The sequence below is a fragment of the Trachinotus anak genome, unplaced genomic scaffold (assembly GCF_046630095.1).
Source record: "Trachinotus anak isolate AG129_WGS33_773 ecotype Australia unplaced genomic scaffold, CSIRO_AGI_Tana_v1 ptg000011l, whole genome shotgun sequence".
NCBI lineage: Eukaryota > Metazoa > Chordata > Actinopteri > Carangiformes > Carangidae > Trachinotus > Trachinotus anak.
The window spans coordinates 16,787,480-16,800,054 of NW_027273862.1; the positions used below are offsets into that span (position 1 = coordinate 16,787,480).

Below are 12,575 nucleotides of genomic sequence, written 5' to 3' on the forward strand. Positions count from 1 at the left end.
ACGTCCTGTGGTACTGACGGCTTCTCCTCAGCTACCTGTGGCTCACCTGCAGGGGATAGAACAGAGATGCCTCTCTGGATCCTGGGAGGCGTTCAGATATTCTCACTTCTGACAAGTTGCCTCCTTCTGTCATATGGTATTCAAAACTCAGCTGGTTCCCCTGATCACACCACGACTTCTGCCAGGAATACATCCCTGAGTGTGTTATGTCTCTGTGTTGTGGGCAGAATATAATGACACGACATGATAGGTTGCCTCTCAGAGCCTTCTCCTACAAGAGGCAAAAAGATGAATTATACAGGTAGAGGGAGATAAAGAGATGCATCTAGGGAGAGAGAGAGAGATAGAGAGAGGGGGGTGGGGGGAGGGGGTGTGACTGATTTTATTTTAAGGAATAGTTTGACAGTTTGGAGAATATGCTTATTTGCTTTTTTATTGTGTGTTAGCTGGGAACATTGATACTACTCTCTTGTTTGTCTGGTAAATATGAAGCTACAGCCAGTAACCAGTTATCTTAGCTTAGCATAAAGAGATGGGGGAAACAGTTAGCCTGGCTCTGTCCAACAGTAACAAAATCTGCCTACCAGCAGCTCTTTAGCTCACTGATGAACATGCTACATTCATTTGTTTAGCCCATACAAAAACTGAGGCATAAATACAACATTTTTTACTGGAACATTATGTGATGCAGTATTTCGTAGCTTGGACCAGTAACTTCCTTTCCAGCCTCAGCCAAAAAATTTGTATGACACATCATCTCCTGTGAAACCACAAATGGTCATTTTTACACTGGTTTTTGTACAGATTTAACAGAAAAGATAACAAAAAAGATCACAAAAAAGATAACATGTTAATTAGTGATCTTAGAATCACTGATAAATGGACTTGTTACTTTTGGACAGAGACAGGTTAGCTGCTTTAGGATGGAACTATAAATAAGTTACACTGTAGAAACATTTTAAATTACCCAATATGTCATAATTAGAGGGTACAGACAGAGGGCTAAATGGTGCAGCTTATATCTCCTTTTACAGCAGCAGTAGGTTTAGTTTTGATATTAAGTGGCTCTTACAATTGCTCCCAAAACTACATTTTTTGTAAGTATTACATATTTTAAAATAAATCACACCATAACTAACAAACTAACAAAGTTGTCCCAGTTATGATTTAATTACTGACCACTCAAACACAAAGTTGTTACCTCCTTATGTTACACCCCAAATGTCCTTAATTAGTATGATGTAATTAAAACATGACGTGATGCAAAGATTCACCTGAGCTACATACAGCTATTCTACACTACAGCCCAGTGTTTCAAAAGCACATTTAAAAAAAGTCTCTGCACTCTGCACAAAAAGAATAAAAAAAAATTTAACTAGGACAACCACAAAATTGTTGGGAATCAAGGTTAGAGATACATTGTCACCCAGAGAGAGGTTTCAACAATAAACATCCTCTTTCATCACAAATAATACACAGTGTCCTTTTGGTCCATGTAGTTACTATGCATTTCTCTTATATAAGAGGCAAAATAAGATCATTATTTTTGTGGAAAGTCTAAATTGAAGAGGGACTTGTAATAAAAAAAAATGTTCATATGAATGTAAAATATCATGACAGCTGGTTCAGAAAGGAAGGAGATGTACCTGTTCAAAGTCAGCATTTAATTCCCACAGCAAGGGAAATAACTGCAATTTTGCAAATACTAGATCTCAAAGGCAAGACAGACATATCATCACCCTGGCTCCTTTGAAATCAGGACAGTACTATTCTGAAATATTACATGTGACTCATGCTCAGACAGGGACAGCTCCACAGCTCCATCACTGTGGGATACAGTTGAATATATCTTTTACTCTGCTGTGTGAGAATTCAAGTCTCTGCTGTGTACTCCGTACCAACCTAAAAAAAACCTTTTCAAGTCATTCTGTGGCACAAAATGATGCGCTAAATCAACAAGGGTGATAAATGTACGTATGGTAATAGAATATTGAACAAATATACGTACACAGATTCCCTATCTACAGTCATGTTGAAGCCGAAAGTAATGTTTGGAAAGTGCACCAACAGGCACTCGGGACAAGAGGTCAACTAAATGAGGATACAAGTAATGTGCATGGGAATTCTGTTTAGTTGAATTGCTTTCATTCAAAAGTTGAGCATGCAGAGGCGCTCTTATTGCATATATTAAGATGTGTTAGTCCTTTTGATGAAAGTGGGTTTCCATGTATATTTAATGCCATGGTTTGCCGAGCTCTGCTTGAATGTGGATGGTAATGAGGACTGGCATGCTGAAAACAGGCTGTGCTACTCGTCTCCTCCCAAAGTGCACACGACAGTCGGAGCAGAAAGCCACACTCTTTCTCTGCTTCTGCCCCGTGCATTTGTCACTACAAACTGACGACATCACTTCCACGACTTCCACGCTTTCCAAATGGTGTATGCGTGCATGTACATTAGTCTGTGTGTGTGCACATCATTCAATAAAAAGCCCCGGTGGCTCTGAGAGTTCGACGCTCTGCAACTTAAGAAAACACATTAAGATAGGCAAAGCACAAGAAAATGAAGAAAACATCACCAGTTTGACAAAACTGCATTACAAAATGTGCTGCAGATATCAACAACACGACCAAATTCAGACACCACAGTCAAATACAGAGAGGATATGTTCACAGTCTGTCTTAAAACAATAGTGCATGAATTTTGTCCCCCTTCACTCACACTGGAAACACGTTATGAAGGTATATTTAATAGACTTAATAGAACAAACACAGCAAAACAACAACCACAGCAAAACAGTCACAGCAAAACAAAACCTGTTACATCAGTTCATATGGCCGCCTGACTATTGTTTTAAGACAGACGTGAAAAAATGTGATGTGCTTGTAAATGTTTTTCCTTATTTTGCAGTGCAGTGTAATGAACTCTCGGTTTTAAAAATCAAATATCTATTTAGGATGATTTCAGATTTCAGTCTTTCAGTTTCAATGGCAGGATGACCCTTTTTGTTAAGACAAATTGTGCCTTCAACAACAAAAGAAAAGAGGCACTTGCACTCAGTAGTTTACATCAGTTATTTTACTGTTATATATTACAAATATTTGAAATATTTACATTTAGAAAATTATGTATTGTTTTCAGATTTATTCCAACATCTTCCCACAACTGTAGAGCTGAATCGCATAATAAACCTACAAACCTGAGACACTAAAATAAAAATAATTACAGCAGGCACAGGTTCAGTAAGCTTGCTACACAGTAGCAAATATGAACAAAGTACAAAAACATATTGAACCCATTACATCTTTTAAGTCAACGAAAGTCTGACTGTACTGTATTTACCACAAAATATACTAAATATACTACCTTGTCAAATTTGCAAAATATCTGCCATCTATGGCTGATCCTGTAGGCAAAATAAAATGTTTAACATTTATGATGTGATGTCGACCGCTCATCAGAGGACATGGTGGTGCTCAAAATGAACGTGCTCAACCACGCATCGTCTTGTTGTCCTTCCACACTCGCAGACACACAAAAACCCCAACTTCATCCAGTCCAGTGTGCTGTTCACTCAGGTGATCTTTTCAGCAGTTTATCATAAGGAGCTGCTAAACAGCACATTTGTGATGAACCATTTCTGTCCAGTGCATTTCTGCAGAGCCAGCTGGTAGCCAAACTCATTGTCAGTGCTCGCGACAAGCTCTAGGCATCTCTTTGATTTCCTGTTCTGAATGGATCCTCCCTGAAAAGATAAAAGCAGGATGGTTAAAATTGTGCCGAGCTCCAGGAAAACAATTTGTGTGCACAACATAACTTGCCTCCTTTTAAACCCACACTGCTGTGAACAGATACGGACGTGAGCTGCTCCTAAGCTCTGGGGCGTTTTTGGGTGATTCACACTACCATCCTCACTGGACCCACCAGATAGCATCAACATAGTTTCAAGGCAAAAAGAACAATGCTATTGCTTATTAGCTTTCTTCCAAGATTGAGGAAGAAAACACAGGATGAACAGACTGAATCAAAAGAGAAAAAAAAAGACCAACACAAAACAGAGTGACAGGGAGAAAAACATCTGGTACTACTGTAGAAGGGAAGCTCAAATAAAGTCTATGAGCCATTACAATATTGTGTAAAATAAATTATTTAAAAAACATGAAGTCTTTGATTTATGGTGCTATGTTAATATATTAATATTATTAATATTTTGTTAATTTCTGATTCTGATGAGTAATTTTTAAACTACCAATGCCCAACAATGGGAAAATGAGCAATACAGTCTAGACTGCAAGTATTTGCACAGTTGTATAGTAACTGGACAGATACACATGAAGTCAAATGAAACGAACATTTAATATTTTGGGGAAAGTACTTTGCAGTCAATGACTGCTTGAAGTCTTTAACTCACAGACATTAGCAGACACTTTGTCTCTTCCCTGTTGATGGTCTCTCTTATTGTGAGGTCTCTCTGCATTTAGTCTGGTCTTCAGCGGGTAGAATGCAGCTCAGTTGGACTGAGATCAGATGAGTGAATTGGTCATTTGAGGATATTCCACCTCAAGCTCTTTGGCTGCTTCGGCTGTATGTTTAGGATCAATGTCCTGCTGAATGATGAGCTGCAATCCACTTGCTGACTTCACACGTATCTGTCCAATTAGTTTTGAACCCCTAAACTGGGTGCTGTGTGTTTAAAGTACTTCAATGCAGTATCCATTATATATAGCACAGTTCCAACTTTAACTGTCCAAACACTCATGGTCTGGGCTGTAAGGAGTGTGAAGGAAGAGAAACACCTTTAGTGCAAAATGAAAGTAAGGTACAACAATTTAAAAACTTTAATATGACAGCTGTTGCCAGTCTGAACAGAGTGAGCACATCAGCCCAGCAAAAATGTTCCAGCATGTCCTGATGAAATGAAGCAGAATTTTCTCATTACAGTGTCAGGACTGACAAAGGGCAAAGGACTGAGAAGGAGACCATCAACATTCAATACAGTCTTGAGAGAGCTGTGAGGAAAGAGCTCTTTCCAATACTACTAGAGGAATAGAGAGGGACATGGGAGAAAAAAAGACCTAAGGATTGGACAGGTTGTGCTGACTGTGAGCTAAATTATTCTGTTTGTGTCTCCACGAGAGTCTGGCTTGTCTCTGAGGTCTAAGAGACATTTTTTCTAAATACCAGACTGGTGTAAACTGCAGGAAGTAGGCATTTATGGACCAATACATAGAGATGCCCTGAGCCAGACCTTTAGTCCAATCAAGACAAAAAGGGTATCTGTACAAAGCCAGATCCATCTTAGATCATCTCCTTTTTGGGTGCACTAGCTTTCGTTTGAGCTCTGCAAGAGTGAACTGCAAAGGTGAAAATATTAGATTATGATCCTGTGAATATTCTCATTTGTCCAGGTCATAGTATCTCAAAGGAGTTTTAAATCGAAAGTAACTGGACTTGGTTATTTGTCTAGGAAGACGTTTCACCTCTCATCCAAGAGGCTTCATCAGTTCTTTCTTGCACCTGACCAGGCTGGGACTGGTCCAACTGGTTAGATTATGATATTTCATGATGTGATAACATTTACACCATCTCCATGATAATCGAGCAACTCCATGTGCTGACAGAGACCACACGATGTGGTTGAAAATTCATAAACAACAAATAAGGCAGGTTTTCTTTTCTTAAGCTGCTGTTTGCAAAGGCGATGGCGAACCCTCAACCTCAGTCGTTATGACATTCAACTGAGAAACAAAAACAACTGTCAATATTGACTTTATATTTTTTGCCTATGTTTTATTTTTGCCTTTATTTTTGCCTATATGATTGACACAATCTCCATAGGGCCTGTTTTCAAATACTGGATCAGGTCTTGGCCTGAGCCTGCATGTTAAACCAGCTGTTTGAGCCTCATACTTGTGGTCAGTGTGTCTTTGGGTCTGAGTTTCAGGTAAGACACCTGTATCAAAAAACATCAATCATCAGGAATAAATAAAAATGCTTTGTTTGTAGCCTGACCACGATGCTCTTTTGTTGATGGTGTCATGGACTGAGTGACATAGTAGCCCGTGTATTGTATACTAATACACTATTGACAAAACCAAGTTGACATATTATAGTTTTATGCTACAATACATTTTGAATACAAAATAACAGGCTAGGTGTTGACTGCAGAATCCTAAAGGCTGCACCTAATCTAACCAAACGTACATTTGCCAAAGCAAGCAGTTAGTCTTTATCCAACAAGTATTTTCACTTGCAAAACCGAATCTGAAAACACTTCTGATAAAGTATCAGCCTCACCTTTGTGTTACTTGTCCAACTAGGTTTTCTAGCGCAGCGTCATTTTCACCACATTGTGGTGTCCTAAGCCATAATGAGCTCATTACTGCCCCATTAGGCTGGAGGGCAGTAAAGCCCCTTTCCACAAGGGGCAACAATGAGCCCATTCTACATGAATATGACTCCAGGGATGAGGATTAAGTGGTTGGTTTGGCCTGCTACAAGAATGTTTGGAGTTAACTGGGTAAGTTGGCTGAGTTAACCCAGTTTAATAATTAAAGTGAATTGTCATTTTGTTTCATTTCATTCATTTGGACTACACATTATGATCATTTAAGATGATATATTTGTTGATTAGTTCACAGTTGTTATATTTGTATGTTGATTTACAACCTGTAAACTCAATTTCAATCCAGACATGTAGCTATTTTTCTGGTTCTCACACAGAGAGATGACATCCCTTGTCTTTCTAAAGCTCTGATTGGCCGATTGTTTCTCAGACCAGAGGGAACAGCCTTCACTAAGCACACAACCAGACCTGTTTGAATCGCTGAACATATCGAATATGTGGGTGATTATTCAGAGGTCTGGAAAACGGCCAAAGTAAAACCCCAAATCCCTGAAAATCTGAAACATTAACTGATAAAAGGAGTTGCTCTGGGTTTTTCTCAGCCAAGTGATCAATGTAACATCTTGGTGCTGCTTCTTAAAACTGTCTCCAGGAGTTAGTTAACATTCTTTATATGTGAACATATAGCATAGGAGAAAGTTGTTATTTGACTTAGGAAGCTATGCTTTGCTAAGGTTTACATTAAATTCACTATGCTATATGCAGAACAATGGGCATTTGTTGCAGAAAATAAAAAGGCATAACCCACACATATCCACAAATCCACACATCCACACATTCAAACAAGCAAACCAAACCATACAGTCCCACCCACTGAACATGTGTTTGCTCTTCTAATCAGCACCTACAAACTCATGTCTAATCTTTACATGCAAGCATACATTTTATTCCTTTCACAAACCAAGGCTGATCAAACCCACTTAAAGGTCTTTACAGTGGATAAGGAAGTGAAGCACTTTGCTCATTTCACTGGAAAAAGATAAAAAATATCTTCAGTTAATTAGGTTTTGTGCAGAATGGTGCAACATTTGAATTAAAACAAAACTTTCTCTCTCTCTAATTTGAAGACTGCTCCATTCAATAATTGATGCCATATTTCAGAAACATGATATGCTCTAGCCTTGCTGATATGTCCCCATTCCACATACTAAATTATACAAAGTTAACTAAATTAACCTTTTAAGTCCAGTGCGAGGAGATGCGACACGAGTTCAAGCGTATAAAACCTTTTCATGCCTAGCGCCCATTACTTTCCATAGACAGACCTGTAACAGCAGTCCATAGGAAACATGGTCAAAAGAATATTTTACTTGTTGTATTAAGGATCTATTATGAAACACATTTGAGATTTTATACATATTTGACTAAAAGAGGAAAAAAAATCCATAATTAACACTGTGCCGACAGCATAGCAGACAACAATACGAGCTGTTTTGAGCCCAAATCAAAGCATGCTGTAAATCTAATTCACCCGCTGTCATGGGGCATTTTGCGAGATGGCTGCTTGTTCTGCTAAAACAACAGTTTGAAAGCGCAGAGCTACTAATGAAGAAAGACAGTCACTGAGTTTCAAGAGACTGTTCATGTCTAAATGAGGCACAGGATTGAGGGGAACTCCGGTCAAACAGTACATTAAACCACCTAAATGATTAAATGCTACCTCCACAGACACAGTACCTTAACTGAGGCTGAATATCAAGAGCAAACTGAATATTAACCTTGTGTTTTCTGACCATGTGTGGAGCTGTGTCATGTGTTGTCACCTGAGTGAAGAGCCAGTGGAGCTTCATGCGTTTGGCTGCAGCATAGCTGCACTCAATGAGGCGAGGTCTGCTGTTCACATCCACCAGGCACTTGTTGTCGTCGTCATCGATGGTGGGACTGAGGAGCCCGATGTGCAGCTGCTGAGTACTGGTGTAATACACATTCTGCAAAAAACACACATCCTGCTATGAACAAACTGTGCGGTGTTATATATTGAATGTTCAGACGGCCGGGGATGACATTTAGATAATGGCCCTTCTCGAGCTGTATATGACCATACAGATAATAAATTATGCAGCAAATGAGGCTTCCTCTTGGATTGTCTTCACTGTGAGAGAGACATCTATGAGGTTGATTTACATACACTAAATATGGAGAACAAGGAAAGACAAGGCAAGAAACTCATGATTTATTCAGGATGGGGAAGAAAACCCTAATAACTGTGTCCTCTATGACTGAATCCTTCCCAACTTTTTTTTGAAGCAGTTAAGCAGGTACAGTATAATCATGAGGGAGAGAGTGTGAAGAGATAGAGAATTTGTTGATCGTATTTAGGCTACAAGAGTTTATTGGCATAACACTGGCTTTAGTTTGGGTGTAGTGCACACAAAGTGATGAGCAAGCTGCTGTGAGAAAACAAGGATGTACTGTATATGATAGTATGATATTGCTGATTGGTGCATCTCACAGTTGGAAAAGAGGTATTTGTACTTTACTTAAGTAAACTTTTCCTTCACTACATCTCCAAAAGTTAATATTATATTTTGTAATAACATACAACAAGCTGGTGAATGCATCAGAATGAGTGTAGTATATTTTGTATAAAATAATCAGATTTAGCTGCACCTTGTTCAGCTACAACAGTGAAATGTTGATGCATCTGTATTAACAATGTAATAATGTCATATATAATAATTCATCCATCAGAGGGGCCTGTTTTCTGAAGAATGAGTACTTTTACATTTGATATTTTATGCACATTTTGCTGATAGTTCTGTGCTTTTACTAAAGTTTAATTTTGAATGAATGACTTATACTTTTAATGGAGTATTTTCACATTGTTTTACTGGTTCATTTACTTCAGAAAAGGATCCGAGTACTGGCAGCTTCAACAAGCAGATGAACAAAAACAAAATTCAAGAGAAGGCACATTAATTGGTTTGTAGTATCCAAATGATAAAGAAGCACAAGAAGAGCACGGGGGAGTTTGAGTTTTTGAGTAAAATTGGGTAGAGAGCAGATAGTTAAGCAGAGACTCTGCCTGAAGACATTTCATAAGTGGGGCTAGAATAAAATTTCTTTCTGACTCAAACCTGCAACATATTTTCCTTCATTAAAAATAGAAAATCAGGGCCACATTTGCTTCCTGTGCTGCCTGCCTTACTTTTACTCTTATCTTTTTACTCTAATCTTATTTGTCTGATAACACCCAAGTGGCCTCCTTCACACCAGACATTCAACAGTCTGACGAGTGTGATTTTTTTTGTTTGTGCGGCTCATTTTTGGAGCAGTGCAGGCTGCCAGGGCGGGTGTCTCTGAGGTTTTTCTATTGTTGCTGTGCTTAAGTTGGTATGTTTTATTACTGCTTGAGCTGAAGTGCGGTACTGTATGTTTGCTGACAACATGCTCTTGTAAAGTCAGCCACGAGCTTTGTAATATTCTTCCTTTCATGTTTGTCTGTGCAGTTTTCTTTCCGTATGTTGATGTATTGCATTTACCGCAGCACCTCAGATACAAAGTCTAGGTCTCCCAAAGCAGCGTCAATGAAGAAAAGCTGGCACTTACAATGCCACATTTTGACTGACTACAGCAAATGTTTGCAGCAGTCTATGTATCTGTATCATTATTGAGGCAATCCAGGGGGCCAATTCCTCTTGATGATGTAACACTGAAATATAAAAATAGAGCAGACTAGATTTGTCTTGCAGAGGAGATCCCTAATCTCATTAGAAACGCTGTTGCTACTCCAATCCTTTGTTTGATATGCCTGGATTTATGAGAGATTTATAGCACATAACATATTTATAATTAGCAAGTTTTTGTACTATCTAGGTCTCAGAAGTTGACTTATGAGTGTTTTAAGGAAAAAGTGTTAATACGTTTCCCCAAGATTATACATATTCCTCACTAAAGACTTCTCCTGAATCACTTTTAATGTGCACTGTGGTGTAAATATCAATACAGACACAATGTGTCTGGCATGTCCAATAGATTAATTTGAATTGAGACGGATAATGTGAGATCAAGCCTCACTCTATAAGGGAAGTTTACAACTATCACAGCAAGGTTAAACAATCTCTGAAAACAACCTGCTCAGACATAATGAGATGAAGCGATCAATAGGAGCTGGAGGAGGCTGGAGAAAGTAAATGATAATCAACTCCCTCTTATTTAGGTTGAGATATATCCTGAACAGGCATTTCAGAGACACACTTGAGCAAGAAGCTGAAAGTGTATCTGACTGTTAGTCTGAACCTGAATCTTTTACTGTTTAACTTTTTAATCTTGTCTGTGTGATAATAAGAATGTAACCTTTTGACATTCAACTGAAGAAAGACAGAGACAGAGACAAATGTTCAGGTACAATCTAAACTCTAAAACGATTCAAAAACAGGGTTTTATATTATGTTTGGTCAGTAATGTGCATTTTATTCTGAGCTGGATGTCACTCTTACAAGGAGGTGTATGAAAAATGGGTATGAATTTAATATGCATTTAAAAACATTGAGGACTGTTTCTGCAAAGGGCAAAATAGAAAACTTGATTCTGTTTTTATGAGATAAAGCTACTGAGTTTGATCCAATCTAAAAGTAGAGGAAAGGCAAGTCATTTTTCTTCAAGATGGAACAGGTTTTATTGAGGAAGAAAAATCCAAGATGGAAATAAAATATAGAGGCGATATATTAAATCTGGCCATATGCTGCGTGCTGCATGAAACAGTGGTGCAGAGAGAGAGAGAGAAGGATCCGGAGTGCTCTGACCTGAGGTGTCATCCCGTGACAGAGATACAGAATAGGGACATTGTCATTGTCGGGCCCCTGGTCCAGACACAGATCATTCTTCAGAGAGTTTTTCAGCTGATAGACAAAGAAAAACACACACAGTTACAAAACACACACACACACACACACACACAGGCAAAGAAACAAAAGATATGACTTCTTTATCTCCACAAAGTAACCCCAACATTTGTCATCATCAGGTAAAAATATTACTATTACAAAGTCACTTGAGTGCTGTCTGACAGGTTTGGCTTCCTTTAAAGCTACAGTATATAACTGTTTTCTGATATCATGATCTCAGTGATTGATGATCATCAGAGTGATCGCCGATAGTTTATTCCTTTGCCAATGTCAAGATATTTCACTTGTTTTCCCATGAATTTATTAACTTAATGTTATTATTATTATTATTATTATTAATGTTATCTGTAGTATTAAATTAATATCAAATTCAATTTGGCCTGCCATAGTTTGACGTCAGCATCCCAGCATATAACCGATGCTTGTAATGCGCGCACACATACACACACACTGACAAGCCTACAGTCACTGAGGCACTGTTTGTTGTGTGTAGGTGTGATTAAACAGAGCAGAGATAATTGCTAGACAGAACATGTCACTTAGTTTGATTTCTTATCCTGCTGTCTTTCATGGTTGTAAATCAATCAAACATCGCTATAGCTGATTCACAGGTTAGTAAGGTCCCGATTCAAGCATAGAGTGAGACAGTGAACACGATGAGGATGTGAGCGAAGGGTTGGGCGGAGTCTAAGAGAGAAGGTAGAGGCAGTGGTGGGATTGGGGGGAGGAGCGGACTGGATTGCTTTCGAGTCAAGTCGCTTTCTAGTGCTAGCTAGAAAACACTTACCAGAAAAAAATGTATGTGACACATAGTGACAGCGTGGAGTCGCAGTTCCTGCGACCTTGCTACCTCTTGTTACACCAAGGAAACCATTTATTGTACCACAGAGCATGCTTGTCAAAAACTGCATCAGAAGTTTTTCATCACCAAGAACACCTGGATTTCATAGAGTGCTTTTTGGAGTATTGTTGCCACTCATAGCTGCAATGCCTGTGCACATCTGTCTGGTCAGAGCAATCTATTCCTTTGTCCTGCAACATGGGAAAGCCCACATACTAAAGCAAATCACCAATCCAGCAGACTGGTCATCTGTCTCCCCAGCCCTCCAGAGATGAACAGCTAGCTGGGCTTCTGACTCCTGGAGCACCACAGAACTCTGGTGCTAATTTGCACCCAAGTCTAAAAATCTTCTGCAAATACAGCTGAGAGTCAAAACCCTGCAGTGAGGAGGCAGAGGTTATTCAAAACTTTTCAAACTATCAATCACATGAAACCCATTTCAACACCAGAAGCCTTAGAGCAACCGACTAACTCATCTTCT

The 12,575-nt window shown here is 38.9% G+C and overlaps 1 protein-coding gene across 1 annotated transcript in view; it reads right to left on the reverse strand.

The window, feature by feature from the left end:
• Window positions 1-455: 455 nt before the first annotated feature.
• Window positions 456-12,575, reverse strand: part of galnt18b (UDP-N-acetyl-alpha-D-galactosamine:polypeptide N-acetylgalactosaminyltransferase 18b) — an 81,123-nt gene continuing 69,003 nt past the window's right edge. Inside the window, exons 9-11 of the mRNA XM_071490013.1 lie at window positions 11,152-11,247; window positions 8,170-8,334; window positions 456-3,745 (exon numbers count right to left, since the gene is read on the reverse strand). Of these exons, the coding sequence (XP_071346114.1) occupies window positions 3,599-3,745; window positions 8,170-8,334; window positions 11,152-11,247 (408 nt within the window). The 3' untranslated portion in view covers window positions 456-3,598. The remainder of the gene's footprint in view (window positions 3,746-8,169; window positions 8,335-11,151; window positions 11,248-12,575) is intronic.